Consider the following 25815-nt stretch of genomic DNA (forward strand, 5'->3'; position numbering starts at 1 on the left):
GCGGACGGAACTCCATTCGTAACTCGAAACATTCGTAAGTTGAGTTATTTGTAAGTCGAGGTACCACTGTAGATAGACAGATAGATAGATAGATGATTGTCCATTGTAATATTTCCAAAACTGATTGACTATGGTTGTGGCAAGAGTGCCAGGCTTAGTTGAACCTCCAGTGCCAGCACAAAGCCCTGAAAACAGACATCTTCTGCTTCTGCTTCTGTTGCTATTGTTATATATTTATCATCGGTAAGTAATTCACAACTCTTCCGGTGCTCACAGGAATCATATAAGATTCCTGATGCTTCCATCTATCCCCATTTTACAGGTAGAGAAGTGTGACCAAAGGGGCAGCAACTTACACCCAAGGCCATTAAGCAAAGTCATGACTGAATTGAACTGGGGCCATGTAGGAAGCCGCCTTATACCGCCTCTGTGGAGCCCAGTATTGCCTCCTCTGACTCACTGGCAGCAGTTCTCCAATGCTTCAGACAAGGTGGCATTTCCCAACTCCACTACCTGAGCTCTTTTCAACCTACGGAGTCTGAACTTGGGACCCTGGATGCTCAAAGCATGTGCTCTACAAGACTGAGCTCTGGCCCTTCCCAGGCACACTCATTGTGGGGCGCCAGAAAAGCCTTTTCAGTTTCCCCCTCCTGATTCTCTGCCAAAGTGGCCTCATTGTGCTGCTGCAAAAGCCAGCGAGTCCCATGACAGAAGCGTGGGGCATTTCGTGTCTCAGCAGCAAATCAAGGTTTTAACACATTTGAAAACACAGACCCGCATGAACTGTCTGAGATCACGTTCTGGAAAAGAGATCAGCAATGTCAAGAACAAAGCCTTGGAAGAAGGGTCTCTTTGTCTGATTTCACAAACAAAAGCATAAGAGATCAGGCCGAGGATCCGTTTAGTCCAGGACTAGCTCCAGGAGTGGGGCGGCCCACCAGATGCCCCGTGAAACATAAGGGCAGAGCAAAACAAAAATAGGCACCCCTTCTTGCCTGTCCTCAGCATCTGATAGTCAGGCCTACGCTGCCTTTGAACATGGAGGCTTCATTTAGCCCTCACAACTAATGGTCATTTACCACCCTTGCCACTCCACCAATTTGTCTAAAAAGCCACCTCAGACAGAGGCCACCTCCACCTCTGAGGGTAATCAATTCCACATAGTAAGTATGTGGTGTGCCAGGCCTGGTTAAGTGAATCCTGCCCTATGCCAGTATTCCCTGTTTCTGCACGACAACATCATGCATTAGGCATGTTTACATAATTTATTTATTGCATTTATATACCTTTCTGACAAGGCACCCAAGGTGGTTTGCAATTTTCAAATGTCAAAACAAATAATGATGTAAAATGTAAAATTGGCCCAAACATTGTCGTACTCTCACACCCTGGTTCTAAATATATTTACTCGGCTTGCTGATTGTTGTTATGTTTGTTTGTTTTCTACTTTTACCGTTTGCCGCCCAGGAGACATTGCTAATTGTACAGCATACAAACAATGTAAATAAATAAGTATGCTTCACATGCTAAGGCAGTTTCAACAATCATATTTAAGTATGCTTCATATTTTCAAGCCAGGTAATAGGGAAGAAAGACAGATTTTACTTTAGGAAGGGGCTACACGTTCTGGCACCTTCAGCTAAAAGGTTCTCAGGTATAAAGGAAAACCTGAAGGGCTTATGTCAGGCAAATTGGTCTCACTCTTTGTCTCACTGTAAAGCAGATTTATATGATCTGAACTGCAGCTTTACAAAAACACACACAACGGGCCTCATTTTTCAAAGTAGGAGAACCATGCCTCCGGCAGGAGAGCTCAAATAATGGCCTGTTTCTCTGTGGCAAAAATGGGCAAGAGCACATGATAATGTGTATCATTAAGTTTGTGTCTCCTCTCAGGATAAAAAAAAGTATGAATGTCCTCTGCCAGATCTTTCAGATTAAATAGCGACATTATAGGAAGGGATGTTATTCAAATAAATAAATAGCTGTGGCATTAACCCTATTGCCAAGTTAAAAATAAATGGTGGGATGGAGAGGAGAAGTGGAGAAAGTCACATTAGAGACTAAACATTCTCAGCAACACTGGAGAAAACACCCTCTGTTTCCTGTTCCAATTAACCCTTTTTAGTTTGAGCGCTGAGAAAAACATTTATGTGTATGCTTTTTAAAAAATAAATGAAAAGAAACTTTAGGACACATATCACATGAGATTACTCTTAAAAATCTAAACAGAGAAGGAAAAGAGACCTGAACCTTTCTAGAAGATAGAGAATAACTAAAAAAAAAACCCCAGTGATTTTAACAGTGATTTCTTCAAAGAAACAAGGCACCCTGGTTTTTTCTTAAAAAAAATAATAAAGATACCTATCTCCACTAAGTGGCAGCACAACCCAATTTTTGCTGACAGGCTAAGAAGCAGCAGGGCAAAGAGCAAGGAGGGGGGGAACAACCTGGTCCCACACTGCTTTGGAGATGCCAAGATGGTTGTTCCCTAAGCACTTGCCAAGGCCTCCTAGAGCCCCTTTTGGCTGAGTGGCCACCTTGCCTCACCTTCTTCTCTCAAGGAGCCCACGAGTCATGTGCCAGCAATTCCCCTTTCAGGAGCTGCCCAAAGAAGGGATGCAATTCAGAGGAGGCTGCCTGGCTAATCGGAAAATGAGCTGAAAACTGCATCCCAGCTGGGCAACTGCATCTTGCTTCTTCCATTTTTTAGTTCAAAGCATGGCAAAAGCAGCAGTGAGTTTCATGAGCCATTGGGGAAGCCACCCTGATCTGGAGGAGAAGAAAAAAACAACCCCAAACTCTTCTGATCCCAAATGTGGAGATCCGAGCAAATTCACACGCTGCTTTCTGCCACTTGCATCTTCTCTTTCCCCCCTTGTAGGAGCAATCTGTTCTTGAGAGCAATGTGGTAGCAGCTGGAATTTGGCTTACTTGGGTGGTAGCCTATAGCAGCTTCCATTATCAGAAAAAATACAAAAAATATTAACAATAACAGACCACAATAGAGAGGGTGGGGAGGGGTATTACTCAGAAGGGTGGTGGGAACACCACTAGTAATCGCATACAGCTCCCAAGTTAAAACAGTTCAACACATCATCAGAGATCTACAACCTCTCCTAGACAATGACAGTTCTCTTTCTCAAGCTCTGGGAGGAAGACCTTTCATTGCCTACAGCCAGCCACCCATCTTAAACAACTCCTCACCCACAATAATACAACCACCAGACTTAACATAGACACTGGTACCAGAGCCTGCAATAAACCCAGATGCCAACACCCGGACAACACCATTACTGGCCCCAACAACATCAAACATACCATCTCAGGACTATTTAATTGCCCATCTTCTAACATTGTGTATGCCATCAAATGCCAACAGTGCCCTTCAGCTCTCTATATTGGACAAACAGGCCAAACCCTAAGCCAAAGGATAAATGGACATAAATCTGACATCAGGAATCACAAGACAGAGAAACCAGTAGGAGAACACTTCAGTCTCCCAGGACATTCTATACAAGATCTTAAAGTAGCTGTGTTATTACAAAAGAATTTCAGAAATAGACTGGAAAGAGAAGTTGCTGAATTGCAACTTATTACCAAACTTAAAAGCATGGAGAGACCTGGTCTGAATAAAGACATTGGATTCTTATCTTATTATACATGATAAAGCTATTGTTAGCCATCTCACCCCTGTAAGACCAATTGCAGTTGTTAAGTTGTCAACAGGTTTACCACACCTATCAGCCAATCACCCATTCCCACCACCCTTCTAAGTAATACCTGTCCTCACCCTCTCACTATATATAAGGGTCTGGTGACTTCTGTTTCAGTGTATCTGAAGAAGTGTGCATGCACACGAAAGCTCATACCAACGACAAACTTAGCTGGTCTCTAAGGTGCTACTGGAAGGAATTTTTTTGTTTTATTTCGACTATGGCAGACCAACACAGCTACCTACCTATAACTAGACCACAATAGTTGCTTTGGCTGAAACTCTCCAGTTTCCAGCTCATTAGAACACTTTTCTTGCTGTGAGTCAGCCACTCACGTGCTAGGAAAAGAGAGCAAGTAGAGTTGGTGTATGAATCGACCCTTACACCCTTGGCATGAAGCGCAACCTACTGAATCTGCTATTAATTATTTCAACATGTTTATATACCCCCTTCTTCCAAGCAGCCTGGGTTAATAGATAAGGGTACACCCTATTCTTAGCCCCCTCCTGACAACCCTGTGTCGTAGGTTTGGCTGAGAGAAAGTGCAGTCCAAATTCATTCACACTGAGCCTCATGCCTGATTGGGGGTGGGGGTGCCATTTGAAACCAAAACCCTCAGGTTCAAGTCCACCACTTCATGCACCTCATGTCCCTGGCCTGATGAAATCCCACAGGATCTCCACAGGAATCTCAACCACCTGAAGCAGGGAATGACAGCAATTGTATTTCTTTAATGTGTCCCAACTCAGTCTTGGTAAACTCAGTGAATTGCTATACAGACAACTGATAACTGCTAGCTCCTCTAGCTGCCATATTAATAACTCTTCCTCCACTGCTACCTGTCGACAACATGGCCATATCTGGAAAGCAGGAGGGAAGTCACCCCTGGTGGTTCTGAAGCAGTACTACAAACTTTGCAACTTTCATGTTGTGATCTCATTTAGGAAGTTGGTTCCTTAGCGTGGACTAAGAGCTGTTTGTGGTGAGAATGCCACTGTCCTGAAATACCTGCTCAGATATGGGGACAGACAGATCTAAAAATGGCTTAGGCCCACCCAAAACGATTTTCAGTTCCAGGGCTGAGTCCTAGAACAGGTGCAGAACTACTTACTGCCTTTGAACATGTGCAGAATGCTTGCTGGAATTATGGGAAGGGGCTTCCAGACTGGAGAGCATGACTCTAGGTGGTCTTCTGAGTCCTAGGATGGCCATGTAAAGGTAAAGGTAAAGGGACCCCTGACCATTAGGTCCAGTCATGACCGACTCTGGGGTTGCGGCGCTCATCTTGCATTATTGGCCGAGGGAGCTGGCGTATAGCTTCCAGGTCATGTGGCCAGCATGACAAAGCCGCTTCTGGCAAACCAGAGCAGCACATGGAAACGCCGTTTACCTTCCCGCTGTAGCAGTTCCTATTTATCTACTTGCATTTTGACGTGCTTTCGAACTGCTAGGTCGGCAGGAGCTGGGACCAAGCAACGGGAGCTCACCCCGTCACAGGGATTCGAACCGCTGACCTTCTGATCAGCAAGCCCTAGGCTCAGTGGTTTAACCACAGCGCCACCTGGGTCCCTTAGGATGGCCATGTATGCTACCTTAAATTGGGAAGTCTGTTTCAAAGAGTCCTCTACTTGAAAGGCTGTCTAGTCCAAGGCAGTTTAAAGATAAACCATAAGAATGGAGAGCGGGGGGGGGGGGTCCTTGAAATTGCTGGTCATCAATTAATACCTGGACAGCCAACTAAGCAGGATTGCAGGTCATGTTTTCCCCACTGTGGTGAGATGCACTGTATTTCTAGTCATCAGCTATTATTCCACAAGTTGGTATCCAACTAAGGTGTTATGTCAGTGCAAGGATTTCCATTTGTACAACTGCCCCACGATGTTTCCAAATCTGCACTGATTTAAGATTTCTGCCAGGCCTTAAGCTTCCTTGCATGGATTAGAAGGCAGAGAGTCCCCTGCACTGTGAATGTTTTGAAAACTCAGGAACAGGTTGAACCCCTGGAACAAATTTGAGGGTGGGGAGGGGAGGGGAGCAGGGAAGTCCCAACATTGCACAAGCAGAAATCATTGTGCCGATGGGATGCATTACTCAGCACTACCTTGGATAGAACCCAAACAGTACATAATGCACCTTTACTTACAAATTAGCAAACACCTTTGTAAATTGCTATATATGCTAATTTATGCAAATCTATGATGGGGCATAAATGGCCACTCTGTTGAGTCCCAGGACCTTTCAAAAGCTAAGCACAGAGTAAGTGTCCTCCGATGCAGGAGGCAACTGGATTGCCTGGCGAGGGGTTAAGTTCACTGTGTTTATGTAGTTTATCACAAAGCCCACTCCTGAGGCAGGTAGTTATGTAGTATAATGATTTCTCTGCCACCTCTTTAATTTCTTTTGAAGAAGTACCTTTCTTGCACTTCCCCATATTAGGGACACCAGACTGCAGCACTCTGGCAGTCCCCATGGGGCCCTTCCTTGCAAACAGTCAGCTAATTTATTTCTGATAGCCTACCTAAGCAAGCAGAGAATTACCTCCAGCTCCAAATTATCAACCTGATTGGCTGCCCTCTGGAAGTGGAAGACAAAGACGAACTCTCTGCTGAATCTGGCCTAGTTCTCACAGAGGTAGTAAACCTGCGTCTTGGGGTGTGCCACTTCAGACTGCAGGTAGGAACTCATACCAAATGCTCCCTCTGCCAAGAAAATCCCTACATGCACAAATGTAGCCTATTGCATAGAAGGCTAGGCCTTTAAAAAAAAAATCTTTCCTAGCCTTTTATGTTCAGGGTACTTTTGAATTTAATTTTACCATTTTGGTATGGGGGCTCATTTTATCATGCGGACCCTCACCTGCATTCTGAAGTGGTTCAACCCAGAGACACAGTGCTGGGGCGGGCAAGCACCAACAGAGGTGGCAGCAGAGTCCCCCCCACCGAGACAGGGTTTACCCCTGAATCTGGCATGTCAATATTAATTCTGGTCCAGTGTGGCATCCCCGATGGGGGTACCAGAAAGGGAAGATGGCTCAGAGTCCTCCCAGGTCAGGAGGGGATACAGGCCTGCTAATGTGATGAGATCCGCTCAAGCAGAGGGGTGGAGCGCAGAGGCTTTGCCGGCCTGAGAAAAGCAGGCAGATCCAGCCTGCTCCCCTGAGGCTGTGAAAGGCATAGATTAACACTCCCCGGAGCCAAATTGAAGGAATTGGGGGAGGGCCAGAGCTGTCTACTGTCGAAACAAGCAGAAAGTTTCCTGAATTGTAGTTGTACTGGTGGCCTTGCCCTCCTCCATTATGGAGAGGTCATCCGCCGATAGGCAGAGAAAATCGGCACAGACAATAGCTTTGCTAGCTGCGTGCAGAGGCAACGACAGGGGCAGCCTCCAGGTTGCCCAACCTGCAGCCGCTGTTAGGGGATAGGGAATATGAACAGGAGCTCTTTGCTCCCTGGGAATTATGCCAGAGGCAAAGAGAGCCCAGCTGGGGAGGGGAGGGACAGGCCTGCATTGCAGAAAGTCAGGCAGCCATGTGCCCTGTGGAGGATGGGCTCTGGTGAAGAGGTTACAGAGAGAGAGAGAGAGAGAGAGAGAGAGAGAGAGAGAGAGAGAGAGAGAGAGAGAGAGAGAGAGAGAGAGAGAGAGAGAGAGAGAGAGAGAGAGGCTGAGTCTTCAGCTGCACATTTAGCCCCCTGGATCTCCAGCAGCAACCGAATTGCTGGCAGAGGTAGGGGGGGGGCATGGTAGCCTTGCAATTTTTCAAGCAGAAATACAAATGTCACAGGAAACCACAGTGCAAAAGCTGCAAGCTGTGCAGCCCTCAGAACGCCTCGTTTGCTGCATTCAGTTGCTCGGTGCCCCAGGAATAAACAGAGCAGCAAAGAATTAGGCAAGAGATTGTAGGCCCCAAGTAAAGGAAGAGAATGGAGAGGCAGAAGCTGCCCCAATGTTCTCCTACTAGCAAGCCCCTGGGGGCCAATTCATCTCCAGTCTAGCTAATGTGACTGAAATAAGGATATATGGAAAGAGATTGAGCATGTTACATGGGAAGGGACAGGGAAGCATGTGTTATTACTGATGATAACAACTGAATAAATAACATTCATTCAATTGAATAACAGTCACACAATTTGATAAATACTTCAATGAATAACATAAATGTACAGCCCACCACATAGGAGCATTTAGCAATGAAAGTCAAGAAGCAGGCATAAAATGTTACATCAAAATTGAAATGAAATATTCAGTTCAGGAGTGCGGGCATGACAACTGCTGGATTCTCCCAATCTGTTGTCCAAATTTGCTTGCCGTATAATTTTAATGTGCACAACTGTCCCTCTAGTCAGCATCCTGCTGGAACCTCTGGGAGATTCTGGAAGCAGGAGGAGATGGCGATACGCAGGACTGTATGTCCTAGGAAAACTAACAGTCTGGGCCAAGGAAAACGGAATTCTACATCTTGAATAAATAATGTCAGTTAAGCCAATATATCCCCACGTTAGTGGTGTTTTTTAGTTCTATAGACTTGTTATTATTTCCATTATACCAAAAGTTTGGAATATGTTACTGATGTCTCTGGCCCTCTTTTTGTCTCTGTTTCAATACTTCTAACCTGCGGTGATTCTGTGTGTGTTTAATTTTGCATTTAATAAAAATAACTTTTAAAACCTCAAGCCAATCTATATGCATTTGCTTATTCTCGGGATGCCATCATCTTCCTCTGCTTATGAAGGGGAAGAAGAGCAAAAAGTCAGCTAAGAGTTTTTGACGTCCTACCTTCTGATATCTGGCTTAAGAAGACTGGAACCTTCTGCGTTCCAGATGTGCGCTCAACTTCTGAGCTGCTGAGAAGATACCATGATCACACATTCAAATCTAAGCTAGGTCTGCAACACTGAGGACTAGACACCTGCTTAGAAAAAAAAAACACCAGCAACCAGCATGCTCAGTTCTACACACAACACCAAATGTGAGGCAGAAAAAAACATACTTGGCCTGTCTCAAAATACCTTCCCTGTCTCAGATATGAAGTTTGCATGTATGGTTATCACAGCAGCCCAAGAGCTACTAGGTCTCTTTAGCATTTGTCCTAATTCTTTTTAAAGCCGTTTATGCTAATAATCTATCACAAAATCCATTACAGCAGTGCCAGAGCAGTGTATGAGCTGCAAAAGACCACCATAAATGCATGCGGCAGTCTTGGGCAATCTACCAGGTTTCCAGCTTCAGCCCCCTACCCAACTCCTTTCACAGTATTGGTTCAATACTACTGCTAATGATGATCTACCTCATAGGGCTGTTGTAAGGACCCGAGACAATGCCCGTGAAACACCTTTGAGTGCTCAGGAAACATTATATGTATCTTAAGTATTGCTAAGCTGTGGCAAGATGAGTGACGAAGTCCTTCCTTTGTTTAAGAAGCATTTCCTTTTCATCCTGCATGGCTGGTCACTGCCTTCCCCGCGCCCCTCCCTTCTCTAAGCACATCTGCTATGGCCATCTCCTCTCCCCCCCCACCCTGCTTCCACTCATGCCCACTTTGCTCCCTCTTAGCCGGTCCTTCTCACATGCAGGAGCCTGTTCCCTAGTCAGCCCACCTCTGGGGGTGTGGAGGGGGGCATGGTGGGATGTGGCCACTGGCCCATTGGGGGCCTCTGTCAGTAGTACAAAGACAGGAATCTCACCGCCCGGTAGGTCTTCTTCTGCCCGGCATGTTTGGGTGCTTTGCCTGGCTCCGCCGAGCTCTCCACATGCATCGAGTAGATGATGTCAAAGAAATCTTCCACCACAGCGACGCGCTTGAGAGCGATGCCCTCGGGCTCCGACAGACCATCTGCCCCCTACAACAGCGCAGGCAAGTCAAGTTAGTCTCAGGAATGGGTGACAGAGGTGAAGAAAAGGGCTGCAGGATAATATGAGTGGAGCGGGAGGGAAAGGGAGAAACACAGAATCCCACTCTTGCCAAGGTCTGAACGTGTAAGGAGAAGGGGTGTCTGAGGAGGTTCCTATCAGGGCAAGGAGTGTGATATTTGCTGCTGCTGCTGCCGCCACCAGAGACCAAAGCCAAAATGGGAGAGGTGAAAGCAGGAGAACCCATGAAGAAATCCCACTCTTCTTATTTATAGCAATCTCATCAACAGACTGGGGTGTTGTTGTTGTTTTGGTCTGGGCCACCTCCATCGCCCCCCTGCTGGCTACACAACGCTGGCTATCAATGAGTGAAAGAACTGTTAGTTGTTAAACACCTGCCTTTTAATCGAGCAATTTCAACAAAGTTGCGCATTATCAAGAGAAGTGACTTCCTGAAATATTTAAAGAAATGTAAAATTATGTAGGCTTTATTAAGAAAGCATCTACCACTCGAGCTTAGAAGATAGGTGACATATTTATTAAGGTTTTCTTCATTCTTTAATACGGTAGCATACCAGAGCCTCTCCACCAGCACACACACACCCCATACTCACAAAACTTAAGAGATGCCCTTAAAACAGGAGCTCCTGGAGGGATCCTATTCCTGCTGGAAACCGCAGGATTTGTACTTGGTGCTGTTTTTACATAGTGCCAAATGCAAGGACTCTTGCAAGGGACCACTGGCTTAAAGAGTGCACTCCCAAGTGTTCCCTTACAAGGGAGCTTGCGTCCAACACTGCTTAAATGCAGTGCCAAATGCAAGTCCCGCTGCTTCCTAGTAGGGACGGATCCACCTGATCTCCTATGATGTTATGTGATTGTCCACGGTGGTTTCCCCAACCCTGTCTTAAAAATAATAGTTGCACAATTAACATTTTGCCCCTACAAATTCATATTGGATTCAGTTCACGAAATCAATGAAAACTTTTGGTGATTAACCTATCAACTCTAAATCTATTTGCTAAGTGTTTTGAACTCTCAACCCCCTCCTTTAAGAATGTGCCACCAGCATGAACCCTGCTCAGCTAGAAATTCTGTGGTGTCTGGGAAGGAGAGAAATAAAGGGCATTGTAAATCAATAGATAAAAAGTATACATGTAAGCCAACTGCCCACAACTCTGTTCTCAAGTCTTAGCGCTCATTGGGCAAATCTTGAAAGTTGGTTAACGGGGCAGAACATTCTCCATGTGCTGTTCCTTGTAAACATAAGGGCTAGAAACTTGTTTTATGGCAAAAAAGAAAGCTGCAATTTCAAGAAAGGTGCCTTGGTGTCCTTTTCATTGCTACACTACTGACCTGACTTGTTGCCTGGCCTACCATTTAGAGTGCTAACTGTCACACATTCCCCATGTATAGTGCAGGTGTCAAGTGTGGTGAATGAGCATGCCTCATACCCAAGCATTGCTCTAGTATAGAAGGATGTTTCAGCTTGCAGAAGCAGAGCTAGGGCAGGGAGCAGGCTAGGCAGGTGCGTCCATCAACACACATGTGCACACACACATGCCGTCTAGACCAATAAGCAGGGCACCTTTTTCACCTTGAGGCCAAGATCCCTGGAGGAACAGCACTGAGTCACCCTCCTCCCCGCCTCTGACCTTTCCCAGATTTGACATTCATTTTCTCTCTCTCTCTCTCTCTCTCTGACATACAGCCAAACAGTAGCAGTGCAGCTAAGCTTGGAGTGCAAGTACGGGATGCTCTAAACCAGCCACGTGGCAGCAGGACAGAAGAGGTGAATGCCACTGAACATCTTATCTGGCTGACATAAAGGGCGCTGGCTCATCCTGGCAAGACTTGCCAAGGGAAAAGGAGGCATACCTTGTTCCCTAGCTAGTTATTTGTGCCACGCCCACAGCTCGTGTGCCATGAAAGGTGATGGAAAATGAGATCTTAAAGGAATGAGGCAAGCATACTTCGTCTAAAGATTGGAAATCATGTTGTTACAGTGCTGATTTTTCAACACGTCAGACAAGGGTGCTGAGGAGCTCATGGGAAATGTGCAATTAAGGTGTCACTGGCTGTCAACTACAGCTGGCTCATGTGAGTGTGCTGTTGTCTGCCTTCACGGAAACTACTCATTCACAAAAATTACACAGAATTCACTGCTGAGATGTGGTGATGGCCACTGGCTTACAATGGCTTTAAAAACCAAAGTTGAACAAATTGATGGAGGGTGTCAATCAATAACTTTTAGCCATGATATCTAAATAGAACCTCCATATTCAGAGTCAGTATACCTCCGAATACCAGACACTGGAGACAACAGCAACGGTAGGCTGCTGCATTTATACCGTTTTTGCACTTCTCAAAGGCTTGTATTTAGCCTAATCCACGAGGGCTGTCATGCAGTCATGCAACTGCGTACACAACTACATATTTAATTACTCTTCTAACAAGCCTTTGTACTTTCATAGGGAAAGATCCCGATCTGAAACTCTAAAGAGCCACTGTCAATCAACGTAGACAATACTGCATGAAGGATGTCATTGGCCTGACACATTATAAAGCAGCTTCTACGTTCCTCCTTATGTACTTCACAAACCCCTGCTTTAACCAGACCCTTGGGAGATTTCTTTTTAAATTCAGTGCTTAATGCAAGAAATATTTCATTTCAGTATAAAGTGAAGCAAATTGTGTCATAGATGAGGGCAAAACTAAGCCCACGTCATGTTTTCAATTGGGAGCTTCTGCACACTCCCTTTCTCAGCACTCCAAGGAAGATTTGCAGGCTAGTCTTATGCAGAGTGACCTCTAGTCCAGTAACCTCAACAGACTTCAGCACACCTAACCCTTAACAGCATTGACTACTTAGCTGTATTTACATTCTCTGTGCAACCGAGAAATTTGCACAAAAGATATATGAATACTTCTGCTTCTAAAAGAAGCAGGAACAGTAAAAAACCCTGCCAATTTAAATTTTATTATACTGTTTTAAATATTTTATTAATTTGTTGTTGAATAGAGGTAGAGAGAATCCTAAACTGCCTGCCATTTCACTAGGTTATCTCTCAGGCAAGCCCACACCTTGCACGAAGAGGATTGGGGGGATGATGATGATGATGATGATGATAATGTCTTGGTAGTAATATTATCATGCCCTTTGTGCAGGTGTGGGCAGAGAAGAGGTCTGAACAGGGAACTTTCTGGGTTCTTAGATACCATGGTGGGTGGTGAGGCAGGGGTAGGAGGACAGACAAATACGCTGACAGTTTTCCAGGCCGCTGCTTGAACCTGTTACCTTTTCTGAATCCTTGGAGGTGGCAATAGAGCTTCCAGCATCTGCACCTCCTCTATCTGCCTGCCTCTTCAACGTCTGCTTCTTCATTCTTGGGCTTATTTTCTGCCCCTCATTAGCAATTTCAGTCTAAGAGGAATGACAAAGTGTCACAAAATGAAAACAAACGGACACACGCTCTCTTAGTGTTTCCTCCCTGACAACGTGACTGACTTTTAAGATCTTGGGGGCAGGAACCCAACTTTTTTGCCCAAGTCCCTCTGTAAAGTAGGATCAGATGCTGTTCACTTGTCAGGATCCCTCCCCTCCCACAAGAAGTGACCATTCCTGCTTAGAAAATTGGTGGGTAAGAATGGCGATCACTCAGGCTTCAGTCTTGCCTCGGACCTTTAGAGACACTTCTCTAGCCCAACCTCCTCGAGACTTCTGGGCACCCACACATACGGTAAATCGTACCTTGCAACAGATATTTATTGTCTCTTCTTAAAGGACTCCAGAAGATTCCACAACTAGCTACCGGTAAGCCTGTTCCATGGAAGCCCAGCTGTGTCCCTATGTCCAACTTAGGCTGCAATCCTATCCCCTCAGCTGGGAGTAAGACCCATTGAACTCAATGCAACTTACTTCTGAGTGTAGGAGGCTGTTAATTTGCTACGGTCAGGGTTAAATGCTGTCTCCCTGCTTCTCTGCCTTTAACAGAGTCTGACATCCAGAAATTTAACAAGCTCAATTTTCCCTGGCTTGGAAATAAGTTGTTCAATTTCTATGTCAGGCTACCATCAAAGGCTATGGGGCAGTTTTTTTGGGGGGGGGGTTTTGGTAAGGTATCTCCCCTGGCTTCTATTGGAACCCGTTAAACTGTCCTTCAACAGACCCTTGCACCCTGCCATTCTATCTCTTCTTCACTGCTCCCTTTCACATTCTAAAACAGGCATCCCCAAACTGCGGCCCTCCAGATGTTTTGGCCTACAACTCCCATGATCCCTATCTAACAGGACCAGTGGTCAGGGATGATGGGAATTGTAGTCCAAAACATCTGGAGGGCCAAAGTTTGAAGATGCCTGTTCTAAAAAAAACCAACCCTAGCATGTCTCTCTTTTGACTCTAAGCTGAACACACGCTCTACTTTGGTTTTCTAGTGAAAATCAACAGATATCTCCACTGAGGCCTCCCACATACCAAACAGTGGAGAACTGCCACCCTTGCCCAGACACTTTCTAAAATGCGACCTACCTGTATAAAGGAACTGCCCAGCACCCAAATTAGTTCAGCCTCCTCTTGCCCCACCCTCTCCAGCTCCCAACATTGCCAGATCATCCGCAGCTCAATGTGCAAGGGTGAGACCTTTTGCATTATACGAAAATACATAAGAATTCAGACATCCCCATGACTGGTATTAATCCTGGTAGTTTTGGGCAGCACATCACCATAGCAGATCCTGGGATGGCAAATTGTGGGCTGCTTGGGGAGTGAAAACACTTAAGAGAGTGGAAATGGGGAAACTCTCTGCTATTGCTGTAAATCAGATTATTAGGGCCGAGCTGCCCAAAGCCAAACCGTCTTAAGGACTGCTACTCTGAAAGGGGGTGCATGCAATGCTTGGAACCCATTTCCCCATCACTTCCCTTACAGCAAAAAATCCGATAAGCCCAAGACCTCCCAACCAACTATAATTGTGCAACCTCAATTTGCTGGTTTATGATGGAATCCCACCCCAAAACAGCAGCTGTCTAGAAGTGCCTGCCTCCAGCTCTCGTATTCTTTCCCTTTCATCTACACTGCCTTTCGCATCTTTCCATCTGGCTGGTTTTTTTCCTGCTGCAGCCCCTCCACTGCCAACACAGAACACCCTTCTTCTTTCCACCACCCACAGGCTATCTACACACACATATATACACACACACATTATATATACTGTATCACCAAACCTAAACTAGCATTCAACCACTTTCACATCCGTGGCTTCCCTCTGGGCAGGGAGGTCCAAGAGGTAGATCGTGATCTACTGGTAGATCGTGGGGTGTTCCTGGTAGATCCTGGTAGATCTCTGGCCCCTCAGTTATCTCCTTCACCCTCCCCGCCAAAAAAGGGGGGGCCAACTGTGGCTTCCTTAAAAAAGCTCAACAACTTTGGTCCACCCAACAACAATGCCAGTTTTTTTATACCAGGCATCCTCAAACTTTGGCCCTCCAGATGTTTTGGACTACAATTCCCATCATCCCTGACCACTGGTCCTGTTAGCTAGGGATCATAGGAGTTGTAGGCCAAAACATCTGGCGGGCCGCAGCTTGGGGATGCCTGTTTTATACTATGAGTAGAGATCGCAGTCTATCGGGAGTTGGACGTCCAGGGAACAATGGGCACTCGCTATATATATACTCTGTGTGTGTGTGTGTGTGTGTATTATAACATAATATAAAATTTTAATTTGGTGAGGGAACGGCATTTCAATTATAAATGTGACCCCGCCATCCACCCAAGCGTGTCTACTCATAAGTAAATCCCCAAGTTCAAGGGGATAGGAAATGCGTTTAGGGCATACACACATACTCCCCCAAGAGTCTGCCCCACCGGGCTCACTTCTGAATAAACATGCCTAGCCTCCCTCACTTGCAATTACAAGTCATGAGGCTCCAGGACATGGCGGGCAGCTGTAATGGCTCTGGTTTCTGGCACCTATACATGCCCCTGGGTGGATTCCCCAGTCGCCTCCGTCCCTCTCTTTGCTTCAACACCCTACGTCTCCCCACATTTCCCCTCCAACTACCTAACTCTAGAATCAGAGAATCTTAAAGAGTGGGGAAGGGACCCCCAAGGGTCATCCAGTCCAACCCCCTGCAATGCAGGGATCTCAGCTAAATCTAGGCTGACAGCTATTTGCACCCAGACTCCATTTCATTGTGAAGGTACCAGCGGGGTTTGGGCCGCAGACGGTGCACATTGAATGGGGGCCTCTGGCAGGCCCACGTCCCAGTCCCTGCCTAGGCAGAAAACCCAAGGGGTGGACTTGGTGCGAGGAAGAAAAGAGGTTGAATTGCATGCAGGCTCCCAAGGCGATAAATTAAAAGACGGCAGAAAGCCAGAGGCATCTTGAACGGCAACAGTGCGCTACATGCAGACTGTGGCAGCCATTGTGGGTGTTTTTTGGGGGGGGGCGCACTGCTCGATTTTGGACTTATTATTATATATTTATTTAGACCCTGCCTTTTTCCCTGACAGGGAGTCACACAGACAGCGTGTGAGAACAAGATGTTGGGCTAGGTAAAACAAACATACTAACTAATGGTGGGGGGAACCCAACTATCTCAAAACAGTTTGCAAAGACAGGCCCCACTTTGGCCTTTTCCCAGGATGCTGGGCTTGATGTATTTCACGATTGCATAGAATTTATACACTGCTTGATTGTTTAAAACAACAACTCCAAGTGGTTTACAAAGATGGGCTCCCTTTGGGCTGATCCAGCAGCCTGACATAATAATAATAATAATAATAATAATAATAATAATAATAATAATAATAATAGTTTTTCTCAGTCATCACTGAGGCGAAAAACTGGTATCAGGCCTGTACCACTTCAGTGATTGAATGCTATACTTTACAGAAAAATCCAGAACCTGTAGGAAATCTTCTAAGTACTTATCAGTTTAAAAGTACTTCATTGGTTTCCCCCCCCCACTTTTTAAATACTGTATTTTATTGTTATAATTTTTGTGCGCTCCATAAGTAACATACGCTATTACGCTATGGTAAATTAACTAAAATAAACTTGACGCTGAGGTAGAATGCAACAGAAAATGCCAGCGTCCCTTGGCGTTTCTGGAAATGTCTGCCTCTTCTGGGACGCCAGACCCCTTGCAAAACTGAGACAGGGACCCAGCAGCCATGTTCTTCAAAAGGGGCTCTTCTTTTTAAAAATATATAATAAAAAATGGCAGCGGTGGTGGTGAGACCATGCTTCCCAGAAAGTCATCTGGGAAAATGAGAAGCTGCCTTTACCTCACGCCCAGGCATTCTTGAGGAAGAACGAGCTGTGCGCACTCTGAGGAAGTGGCCCAAAAAACTACCATCGTAGGCCTCCTTCAAGGCCTAGCCAAACTGTGGCGCAACAGCGGCCATTTTCCTGACACGCGCAACCAGCCCCCTGGCCAGACGATGTTCCCCCTTCCGAATCTGAAGATTGGAGGGCAATATTCACCTGGGATTATAACATGCCATTGTGGGAGGTGCATTCCCAAAACAATTCACTTTAGTCACCCCAAATATCAATTTTTTAAAGATAACAAGCTTAATAAATAGTTCTAAAATTATTTGTTGTTGTTGTTGTTAAACTGCTCCATTGCATGAACTGCTACCGTAATTGAAAAAGCAATTAATTGATTGATTTTTTTTCCTACCCTTATATTTATGGGCCAAGGAGGGGCTTGCTCGGCCTTTGCCGGGCACAAAAACATGAGGGAACCACAGTTGCTCCACAGGACCAACATAAAATAAAATATTATTCATGACCCATTTGTTACCTTTTAATGAATTTTTCCTTATTTAGTGTTTCACCCTGCATGTTTCCTTTTCTTTTTTAAGCACCTGTTTGTTTAAAGCAGAATGCAATGCAACAAGCAGATACCGTCTTGCGTGTGCAGAACTGCAGCATTTCCGTGTGTGTCCCCCCCCCTTGCAACCTCCAACTAACCATCTCCCCTGCTCAGGCCCCAAAGCCTCTTCTTCCCCTTATCCTTTCCTCGCAGGCAGCCTTCTCTCTCCCTCTCCACCCCCTCGTCTCTTTCCTTATCTTGTATCATGCCATTTCACCATTTCACGTTTCCCCCAAGAGCCTCGCTTCCCCCTCCCATTCCCTTCCTCCTAATGCCACTCTCATGCAGGGGGGGGGGGAGGCAGGATTATTCTGGCCCTGGTCATTGCCACCCTATAATGGAGTATTGTCCCGGAGGAAGGCACGGCTGGCTGGCAGGATCACTTCACGCTGCAACATTTTGTGGCAGGTCGTTTGCCATGGCCTTTAACAGGCCCCAGAGCAGGGGTAGGCAACCTAAGGCCCATGGGCCACAAGCAGCCCACGGGGGTCGTTTAACCGGCCCCCAAGCCACCCCTGAACCAAGCCGTCCACTCAGTGAGTCCCTGCATGATGCGCTAAATTGGCACAGTGTAGGGACTCGCTTCCACAGCGCCGGAAATTGCATCTGCGCAGATGCCAGAAATCACGTGCATGCAATCCAGCCCACAGAGGAATCTCCACTGGAGTGAACTGGCCCAGGCGAGGTAAACCTTGCCAACCTCTGCACCAGACCGATGCTCAGCTCTCCATCCCCAGAAGCAAATCCTCCTCCTTCAACCTCACAGGGCGACCCTTGCCTAAACTGGCTGCTTCTCTCCAAATGACTGCCCCACCAGGCCACCTTTCTGGAACTTTACACCATCTCACTAGTTAGCCACTGTTCCCTCCCTCTCCAATGTTACATTTCATGGGTGAATGGGGAACTGAATCCAGGTTCCCCCCCCCCCCATCCAAGGGCTCGTCCGCACTTGTGCCACCACTTTCCCCTGGGGAAACCCAATCTTTACTGCTGAATCAGAGCAAACATCAATCAGGTTCCCCACAAACTGGTGTTTGTTTCAATTCAGTGGTAAAGCAGGGGTTTCCCCGGGAAAATCAGCAAGGCAAACAGAAGACCTCTCGGACCCATGTTCTTTAGGGATGGGACGTTAGTGTGGAGAAGCAGAGTCTGAAACATTCCGCTGTTTCTTTGCCCTGATGGGTTCCCCCCCCCACACACACACTGTTCTCCTTGGTGTGTGAGGGGAGAGAACTCTGCACATGCTCAGACTACAACAGCTTTCCCCAAGTTGGTTCTCTCTGGGTATTTTGGGCTACAAATCCCATCAGCCCCAAACCAGTACAACCTAGAGGGCGCCACACTGGGAAGGCTGGCCTAGGGTCAGATATTGTCTGCAGACAAATGTGGCAATCTTACACACATGTGGTGCCAGTTCCCCATTCTCCAGCAATACCAGTTATTCTAGTGCCTTGTTTTTCCCTTCCTCTTCGAGTCACCAGGGCCTCCAACAAAAAAGCATTCTCCTCCCCTCAGAGATACCAGTGCCCTACTTCCTGTTCCCAAGTGGGTGGTACTCACAAACCCTTCTCCTTTCCCTTATCCCAGCACACACATTGCTAATTCCCCAACCGTCATCCAAGGTATATGCTCCCCCTGCCCCCCCCTCCAGGGCAACAACAGTGCCCTCCATTGTTGGTTTCCCCCCTTACAGCAGGAAAATCCCATTTCTTCCCTTCTAGGTGTTAAACTAGCATACTGCAGCTAGAAAGGCAGTATTATCACCAATGGCTGCTGCTGTGAACAGACCGCTCTGTTCCTGTCTGTGTACATTTCGGCTCTGCATTAAAAAAAGACGACTTGCAGATCATGGCTTTGGGCCCCGGTGTCTAGCAGGGGGAACATGTTCTCTGTACCCATCTGCTAACTGAGAATAACGCTTTGGGCATCTGACGAAGCGGGCTCTGGTCCATGAAGGCTTGTGCCAAAATACTTTTAAGGTGCAACGAGAGCAACAGATTAAGAAGCCTGCTGTCGAGAAGAGGGTGTGCGGTGCGGGATGGGGCGTGTATGTGGGTCAAGCAGACTTCCTCTTTCCCATTGGACCACATGTTTCACTTGGAGGTAACCCTGCAGATCTAGGGCTATTCCTACCTGGGCTTGACCTGAACAAGGATTCAGTCACAGAACACTCACTATAGTAACAGAGAAGACCAGGAGCCTCCAGCCCTAAATATGCCTGGTACAGGACTTAAAGCCGTTTCCAGCTGCAGCCCATCTCTTTGGGTTTCCACCACCCCTGCTTCAAAAATTTCCACTGCATGTCAGAGGCTTTGGAGGAAACTAATTGGCAGGAAAGTCAGGGCAGCAGAGGTTGTTGGGCTGCTTCTCTGGAGTCCTAGAACTGCCAAGGCAGCCTTCGTCTCCCTGGTGCTCTCCAGATGTTCTGGACTACAACTCCCATCAGCTCCCGCCAGTGTGGGGCTGCACTAGCTGGGGCTGATGGGAGTTGCAGTCCAAAACCTCCGGAGAGTAACAGGTTGGGGGAACCTGAACGAAGGCCTAAGTTATATCAGAGTTAGTAGTGATACTTTCATCCTACTAAAAATCAGGATCAAGCTACAAATACAACAGAGAAGCAGGGGCAGATAGGGATACTGCTGATGACCCACAGATGCACACATAACTCAACATCTTCCCTTCTTTTAATGCAAGGGCTCCCAAACATTTCCCCCAATGGTCCAGTTACGAAGGGTCCTTCCTGGCAGACCACTTAATGTTTTTTTCTGCTTCTTGTGGCAATTGGAAAAAGCGGTGCTAGACGCTGTGTGATTTTAAATTGCATTTTTATTGCTTTCCCCCCTTTTTCATATTGTATCATAATTTGCATTCCACAGAATTAAAATTACAATACAATACATAAAGTTGTTGTTGTTGTTTAGTCGTTTAGTCGTGACACCATGGACCATAGCACGCCAGGCACTCCTGTCTTGCACTGCCTCCCGCAGTTTGGTCAAACTCATGTTCGTAGCTTCGAGAACACTGTCCAACCATCTTGTCCTCTGTCGTCCCCTTCTCCTAGTGCCCTCACTCTTTCCCAACATCAGGGTCTAATTCCTCTGTGTATTCTTGCCACCTCTTCTTGATGTCTTCTGCTTCTGTTAGGTCCTTACCACTTTTGTCCTTGATTATGGTAATCTTTGTACGAAATGTTCCTTTCATATCTCCAATTTTCTTGAACAAATCTCTGGTTTTCCCCATTCTATTGTTTTCCTCTATTTCTTTGAATACATAAAGTACAATATAATAAAGGGGAAAAAGCAGTAAAACTACAATTAAAAAGCAAAATGAATATCTAATGTGGACATGCTGTGGGCAAGCTGAATGAAACTTGTGCACCACCAATGGTCCGTGAACCACCATTTGGGAAGCGCTGCTCTAATGTTCCTGGTCTAGGCATTTGCTGAATGGCAGAGATTCCTGCATGGGGGTGGACTAGATGATCCTTGGGGACCCTTCCAACCCTACGATTCTATGGGGCTTGCCACTGAGTAAACACAAGCAGCCCCTAAGCCTCGGCGTTCAGGGTCAGTGTTCCTGTGCAGCCCGCCACGCTCGCCTTGCACACCTGGCCAGATGCGCACACTCGCCATCTCAAGAGATGCCCTGGTTCTTCGAGCCCCCTGCAACGCTCTCCCCACCCCAGCTCCGCGGGGTGGGGGCGCAGGCCCTCTGCCTGGAGGGCTGCTCAGGGCACCCTTCCTTCTAGCCAGCTCCCGAAGCGCAAGGCCGAGCGCCGGAGCGTCCCAAACGGGCTCCAGGGCGGAGAGGCTCAGATCAGATCAGGCCAGGCGCGGCGCCCGAAGAGGAGCAGCCCGAGCCTCGCCGGGGAGGGAAAGCGAGCCAGCAGCGGCGGCCTCATTCCCGCTGCCAATCCCCCGCGCAAAAGCCCCGCGGGACCGCTTGGGCAGCGCCACCCCAAGGCCTTTGCCAAGCAGGTATTGAAGGTAACCATAGGAACGGGGGGGGAGGAGTGGGAAGGAGAGAGGAGAAGGGATCTGGCACAGCAATCCCTCCCCGGGCTATCCTCGCCTGGGGCAGGCAGACAGGCAAGCCGGCGGCCGTCCTAGGCTGCCCCTCCTTTGCGCGCAGGAAGGAGGCACTCGCCAGCTGGCAGCGCCAGGGCAGGGCAGGGCAAAGCAAGGCAGGCCAGGGCGCGGGGAGGGGAGGGGAGGCAGCTGCGGAGAGGCCTCTCGCGGCGGGATAGAGACCCTCCGCTCCTCCCCCGCCCCGCGTGACTCTGAGCGAGGTGGGCCCCCTCCGTGGCGTCTCCAATTACGCACCCGCCTGCCCAGGCGCACCTGCCGCGCCAGCCACCTGCCCTTTGTTATGCTCTGCTCTCGAACACACACAACCTCGGCTCGGGTGGCGCTTCCCCCTCCGCCTTAATGGGGCTCCTGTGGGTGCGTTTCATCAGACCCAACAAGTCCCCTCCACCTGCACCAACGCACCTCCCCCCTCCCAATTATCCTCCAAGCGGCCCAAGTGGGATTGGGAATATTGTTGTGCAGGAACAAAGGAAGGGGCGCTTCACACGTTACCAGGCAACAAACTCGTGTTTGCCTGGCAGGGGACGTTCAAGGAGTCGCCGCCACTGATCCTTGTTTTCAAATGCCTGGTTTGCCACGCTCACGTGCAAACAGGGGTGCAGCTTGGGCCAGACCAGAAGCCAGAGACCTGCTGCTACCCTCGCGTCACCACCAAATGAGCACCCAGGGATCGGTAGGTGATGGTGGTGGAGGCAGCAGCAAACAGGCACAACCTCAGCACCTGAACCTTAAAAACATAGGTCCATCTAGTCCAGCATCCTGTTCTCACAGGGACCAGCCACAGGCTTGTGAGAAGCCAAGAGCTGCCTCTGTCATGGGAATGCCAGCACCCAGTGGGACAGATGTAGCACCCTTTCTCTCTCCTTAATCAAATCAAAACAAAAACATGTTCTAGTTCAGTCACATGCCCCCTGGCATTTATATGGTTACAAATGCTCATTCTATTATTTTTATCTTAAAAATTTATTGTATTTTTTGACATACACACTCCCAAATGATGCTTAAGAATAGATCCTTCCATTATGGTTTATTGATGTCTTTTTAAAAACTTTTAATAGTTTTGTTTTCATTGCTGTAAACATACAGAGAGAGCGGCATACAAATATTTTTATGAGTAAATAAATATTCCCAAGCAAATGTGATTTAGGATCAGGCAGCAGAAACAAACCACATTTCAGTCCTGTTGCCATGATGGCGCTATGATTTAAGTGAGCTTCTGAAAGGCAAAACTGCACATGCTCAGAGTATTTCTTTTTTATTGTTTTTTTTTTCTGCCAAACTATTTTTTACTTCTTTGTTTCTGTGACAAAGCACAAAAATAGACACAGCTGGAAAGCATGTAATTCAAGGCAGTAGGAAAGTAATGCCGGTTGTGTGCTTCACAACTGAAGGAATGCCCAGAGAGGCAACCATACTTCCTTGTTGGCCCTTGTTATGTAGGAGGCCCCTCCCCATTTAGTTTGATACCGGTAGTACCCAATTACACACCTTCTGATCAGGGAGGAAACATTACAGAGAATAACTTTAGGTAAATATGAAGCACATAAACTCAGAATGCGCACCAATTACAGAAGCATCTTTATGTGTCATATTAATTGGCCTGCCAAAGCTACATTAGAATATTGCAACAACTTAATTTATGGCAAGTTAATAAGATTTCTGGGTTTGTAGGCTCTCGTGCACAGCCCACCTTAAATTGCGGCCATTAAATGCACATGTCTGGGGAATGCAGGTGTTGCTCCGTAAGACTATTAAGTCCAGAGTCTAAAATTACCTAGCTGCACCGCTGTTGACAAGACCTCCCCTCACGTGTTGGGAGAGCACATAGCACCTATGTGCGCCGCCACCACCCCTGGCAAGTACACTGGCCTCCTTCCCCACCAGCTGTGTGTTTGGTCTACCTGTGCCAATGTACCTGTGCAGATTTCCTCCCTGCAGTATATCCACTGCCCTCTTTAACCTTCTTTTAAAGTGTGAGCAGATTTGTCTGAAGGTCCCTATATATTTTGTGGCCTTTAGGTATACACCTACAAATATAATGTATGAAATGGCCCGCGGCCTCGTAATGAATCTGGGGAAAATGTATGCGCAGCTCTGTAATCCACCCTGGCGCATCACCTTCAGATCCATGATGGAACAAAAGCATGCTACGAATGTACTAAATCAGGGGTCCCCAAACTAAGGCCCGGGGGCCGGATGCAGCCCAATCGCCTTCTAAATCCGGCCCGTGGACGGTCCGGGAATCAGCATGTTTTTACATGAGTGGAATGTGTCCTTTTATTTAAAATGCATCTGGGTTATTTGTGGGGCATAGGAATTTGTTCATTTTTTTTTCAAAATATAGTCCGGCCCCCCACAAGGTCTGAGGGACAGTGGACCAGCCCCCCGCTGAAAAAGTTTGCTGACCCCTGTACTAAATGAATAAACGAATGAACGTGTGATGTGGTTATCTGAGGTTGTGTAGGGTGCCTTTCCCCTCACCAGTGATTTCTAGGGCTGCCACTGTTTCTTCTGACAAGGCTCCTGTGCCTTTTGCATGGAGGGGCAGAAATTTTAAAAGAGATCTGCATTGGCTGTCAATTTGCTCCCAGGCCAAGTTCAAGGTGTTAATCCAAATCACTGCTCCGCTTTTAAAACTATCTCGGCAAGAGCAATATACTCTTGCCCTTTTAGCGTTCCTTTAACCACTCCCACTTTGCAAACATGAATGCGTTGGGATGAAAATATGCATTTTGCAGACTTCCACTGGGAACCACAATGTGATGTGGCTTTGGAAATGGGCACCAGCTCCCCGGAGCACAACATTATTCCAACAGAGTCGGGAGGAGCAAAAGACTCTCCCAACTCAGGTTCCCATTGGTGACTGTCATCTGCACAGAATCCTGACCTCTTCCTTTAACTGCATTGGGGAGAGGTTGTTTTTCAGCATCCTCCCCTCACAGAAGCTGCAAAATAAGAAAGCGCTCTGGATATCCCCCTGAGAGAGGCATTATTAAAGAGAGGTGGAGGTAACAAAATTACAGGCTCCTCTTTCAAAGAGCAAAGCAGCCTGGGCAGCGGAACTGCTTGTATATAGGACCGTCTCCTCTTCCTGGGATCTCCCTGGCCACCACAGAGAGAAGAACCAGCTACTGCCTGGAAAGCAAAAGCCCCAAAGAGCAACTGCCTGTGTTTTGTCAAACATGCTCCTCCTTGTGGGAATTTTATGTAATAAGAGCACAGCACAGCAGCCAGGCATACACCTCCTCATGAACCACCTCTGCAGGAGCAACTGGTGCTTTTGTTTACGTGAACATGGCCTTAGATGCTGGAAAACCAGAGCACGCTTTCCTCCAAAATGTGCAGGCAACTGCCACCTGATCTGTACAGTACTGGTCCGCTAGTAACCTCTACCCTGACCCTGCACAGATTACCACCCCACACCTCGTTTCCAGGCGTAACAAGACACCCCCCCCTTTCAATTCCCCAAGCCCAGAGCATCTCCTGAAAGCGAGAAATGTGGGGTGCGGAGGCAACCTTTGTGTCAATGAGTAACCTACGGGCCGCAGACCCCACCTTTCCGCACCAGATGCCAATCAATCAAATCTGCAAAACGGGCTCAGTTATTTGTGGGTCCTCCCTGCGTTCTTTTTTTGGGGGGTGGGGGTGGGACAACAAGCAGTAGAACTAGAGCCGCAAGCATGCACCATGTCTCGGAGGGGCTCCTGCCCCAACTGCCAGGCACATTGCAAACGGTGTTCCTTGGGGCACAGATGGCAACTCTCCCTAGGGACCGAGGAGGGGAGCCCTCAGCCAGCTCCAGCCCACTTAGAGAGGGCCGGGAAGAGAAGAAAGAGGTCTGCCCTAAGAGGCTTAGCAGGGCCAGGGCACGGGGTAAGGCACGGGGGGGGGGGGAGGGAAGGGGCTTGCAGCTCTCCCAATCCTGGCCTCCGCTCTGCAGGACTCCAGATAGAACGCTTTCTGGCCCTCAGGCGAGGAGGGGCTGATGCCAGCTGGATTCAGCTTCCTGTCGGTGAAAAAGGCTTCCTGGCAGTGAACGGGCGCCCTTGTTTTCTGACCACATTTTAAACGCCCATCACTCTGCTGGGGAGGGAGCAGCTCAGCAGACCCAGCCGGCTGCCCTAGAATCACGCCTGGCTCTTCCACACAACTGGCCTTTCCCCCTCTGCAAGGCTCCCATCACAGGAGCAGGGGGGCAAAGGCACTCGCTCCTCCTCAGTCTCACAGCTGTGGGTCTTTGCAACAAAAGGTGAAGACGCTCAAACACGCCTGGAAGAAGC

The 25815-nt window shown here is 47.5% G+C and overlaps 1 protein-coding gene across 4 annotated transcripts in view; it reads right to left on the minus strand.

The window, feature by feature from the left end:
* The window catches only part of NOL4L (nucleolar protein 4 like), a 131232-nt gene that overhangs the window by 81176 nt on the left and 24241 nt on the right, over positions 1 to 25815 (minus strand). For 2 of the 4 annotated variants that reach the window (XM_035121750.2, XM_035121751.2), the window contains exons 2-3: positions 12862 to 12987; positions 9398 to 9553 (exon numbers count right to left, since the gene is read on the minus strand). In XM_035121750.2, coding sequence (XP_034977641.2) covers positions 9398 to 9553; positions 12862 to 12987 — 282 coding nt within the window. The remainder of the gene's footprint in view (positions 1 to 9397; positions 9554 to 12861; positions 12988 to 25815) is intronic. The other 2 variants (XM_060277396.1, XM_035121752.2) reach the window with 1 other exon arrangement.

Source organism: Zootoca vivipara, chromosome 7 (assembly GCF_963506605.1).
Source record: "Zootoca vivipara chromosome 7, rZooViv1.1, whole genome shotgun sequence".
Taxonomy (NCBI): Eukaryota; Metazoa; Chordata; class Lepidosauria; order Squamata; family Lacertidae; genus Zootoca; species Zootoca vivipara.